Source organism: Uloborus diversus, chromosome 8 (assembly GCF_026930045.1).
Source record: "Uloborus diversus isolate 005 chromosome 8, Udiv.v.3.1, whole genome shotgun sequence".
NCBI lineage: Eukaryota > Metazoa > Arthropoda > Arachnida > Araneae > Uloboridae > Uloborus > Uloborus diversus.
In genome coordinates, this window is record NC_072738.1 from 112,242,084 (window position 1) to 112,244,539 (window position 2,456).

At 42.3% G+C, this 2,456-nt stretch overlaps 1 protein-coding gene across 1 annotated transcript; it reads left to right on the plus strand.

Annotated features, from left to right (window-relative positions):
• The first annotated feature begins 537 nt into the window (after nucleotides 1-537).
• LOC129228541 (uncharacterized) lies at nucleotides 538-2,217 on the plus strand. Its single transcript, XM_054863222.1, has one exon. It carries the CDS (start codon nucleotides 538-540, stop codon nucleotides 2,215-2,217), a length of 1,680 nt encoding a protein of 559 aa, XP_054719197.1.
• Nucleotides 2,218-2,456: the final 239 nt, after the last annotated feature.

Here is a 2,456-nt window from a genome sequence, read left to right on the forward strand (position 1 = left end):
GACATAAATATTTACGTTTCGTACTCAGTTTGTTTAAATTATTTTTTATTGTTTCACTGCAATTTATTAAATGTAATAATATATTGCCTTATTTCAAAATTTCAACAAGCATTGAAAAAAGGAAGTCAGACAAACTATTTTAGAGATTTTCTGATACAGGCAAGAAAGAAGCTGCTGTACGGAAACCGTATTCAATTAATGGTATATATTTATCATTTGAGAGGACATAGTACCACAGATCAAGTTCTTTACTTTTGTCAAAATATCAGAGATTTCCAAAACATCAAACCAACAAATCACACCATTGCGGTTTTTCTGGATCTTTCCAAGGCGTTTGATAGGGTGTGGTGGAACCTACTCATCCTGAAACTGCATGACAAATTTGGAATCAAAGGCAGTGCCCTTGCCTGGATTGCTGACTTTCTAAGAGCCAGAATTTTTCGTGTTAAGTGTCAAGACACCCTATCTAACTGGTTCAAAACGTATCAGGGGGTCCCTTAGGGATCCGTCCTTAGCCCAACTCTGTTTTCATTGTTTATGGCTGGATTCGAAAGTATCATCGCTCCGGAGTGTGATGTCGGAATATTTGCTGACGACATTGTGCTGTGGTGCTCTGGCCCTGATGTGAAAAATATTGAATCGACCTTAAACGCTACGTTAACGGATGTGTGGAAGTTTGCAAACAACCACAAACTGAATTTTAACGTCACTAAATCATATGTTGGACTTTTTACCACCAATAAACACCTGTACTCGTACCACCCCCAAGTCCTCTTTCAAGATCAGCCTCTTTCATATGTTAAACATCCAAAGTACTTGGGCTTTGTTTTAGATCAGGAGATTACGAGCAACGGACACATCTCAAATCTGGTGATCAAGAGCCGTAAGAGACTGAATATCCTTAAGTACATCTCTGGCAGAGACTGGGGTGCTGACGCCAAAACACTCAGATCAACATACATTGCACTAATCAGGCCTATCCTTGAGTATGGATTCCCGGTATACTTCTGCGCCTCGACATCTAACCTTCTCCAGTTGGAGAGAGTGCAATTGAGTGCGGCTCGCATCATAACAGGCCTAAGAAACAGCTGCCCAAATGATATAGTACTTTATGAGGCTAATCTCCCTCCCCTTGGCCTCGTTAGAAACTCGAAACTGGTGAAATACTTCAACAAACTAAAAAGCTATGAAAATCAGAACCGTACATCTGAATATCTGTCCAGCTGGAGTAGCAACCAGAGACTCAAAAGGAATAGCCCACTTGGTATGGCCGACAAACTGGATATTATATCCCATTCAGTGGAGTACTCATCTCTAACACCCTGTGTTAGTCCGACTGAGGGACTCCTTGGAGTTTACTTCCACTCTGAACTACCGTCTCAAACCAACAAAAACTCTGATGTCCCTGAATATCTACGACAACTGGCTCTGGAGGTCATAAATAGTATCCCGAGTTACGCTACTCTTATTTATACAGATGGGAGTAAAGACGAGTCAAATCATACTGGGAGTGGTATATATATTGAGAATCCTTCTGTACGTCTCTCTCGACGCAACCCAGACCACTGCTCGGTCTTTAAGAGCGAATTAATAGCTATTAAGGAGGGTTTAAATCAAATTCTCCACTCCACAGACTGTAGTGACATCTGGATTCTTACAGACAGCCGTAGCTCAATTCAACATCTACAGGACTGGAACCAAGTAAATGACCTAGTAAGCATTCAAATCATCAATATGCTTAAAACTATTTCAAAGCGAAGAGACGTCCACCTTCAGTGGATCCCCTCCCACGTCAACATTCCGGGAAATGAAACCGCGGATGCTTTGGCAAAAAGAGGCTGCTCTGAGATGGCCACGACTGATTACGACCTAACCTTTGAAGAGATTTTCTCTGCGGCGAAAAATAGAGACCGGCATGTCTGGCTAGCTCCTCCAGCTCATTCTTGGTACAGTAGACCAAAACCAGGAGGTGCATTACGTTTCAAGGCCGACAGACAGGACCAAACGGCCATCTCAAGACTCTTCAGTGGGCACCTGAAATGCATGTCATTTGAATCCGGCCGTAAAGTCTTCCCAACGTGTCCCAAGTGCCATTTGCTGCCGGCCTCCCCGCAACACCTACTGGATTGCTTGGGGCTCACTCTTGAGGATGTCCGCGACAACCCACTCCTGGTGCTCGACTTTGCGAGGGTGCATGGAATTATGGATTTGATGTAGCTGTCGCTAGATCCTGAAGGATTGGACACAACACAACACATTTATCATTTGTAAATTTGATGTTGATGTCTCCATTCAAAATCATTGGCAAATCATCAGAGTTCTCTCCAGTTTTATTTTAAAGCAATGCAGAAGCATGCTTAAAGAAAAGAAAAGCACATAAAAGTTCTTGTATTGCGTTTAGCCAGTATAAACATCAACCATTGCAGTTAAATTCCATATTGGCAATGACAAACACA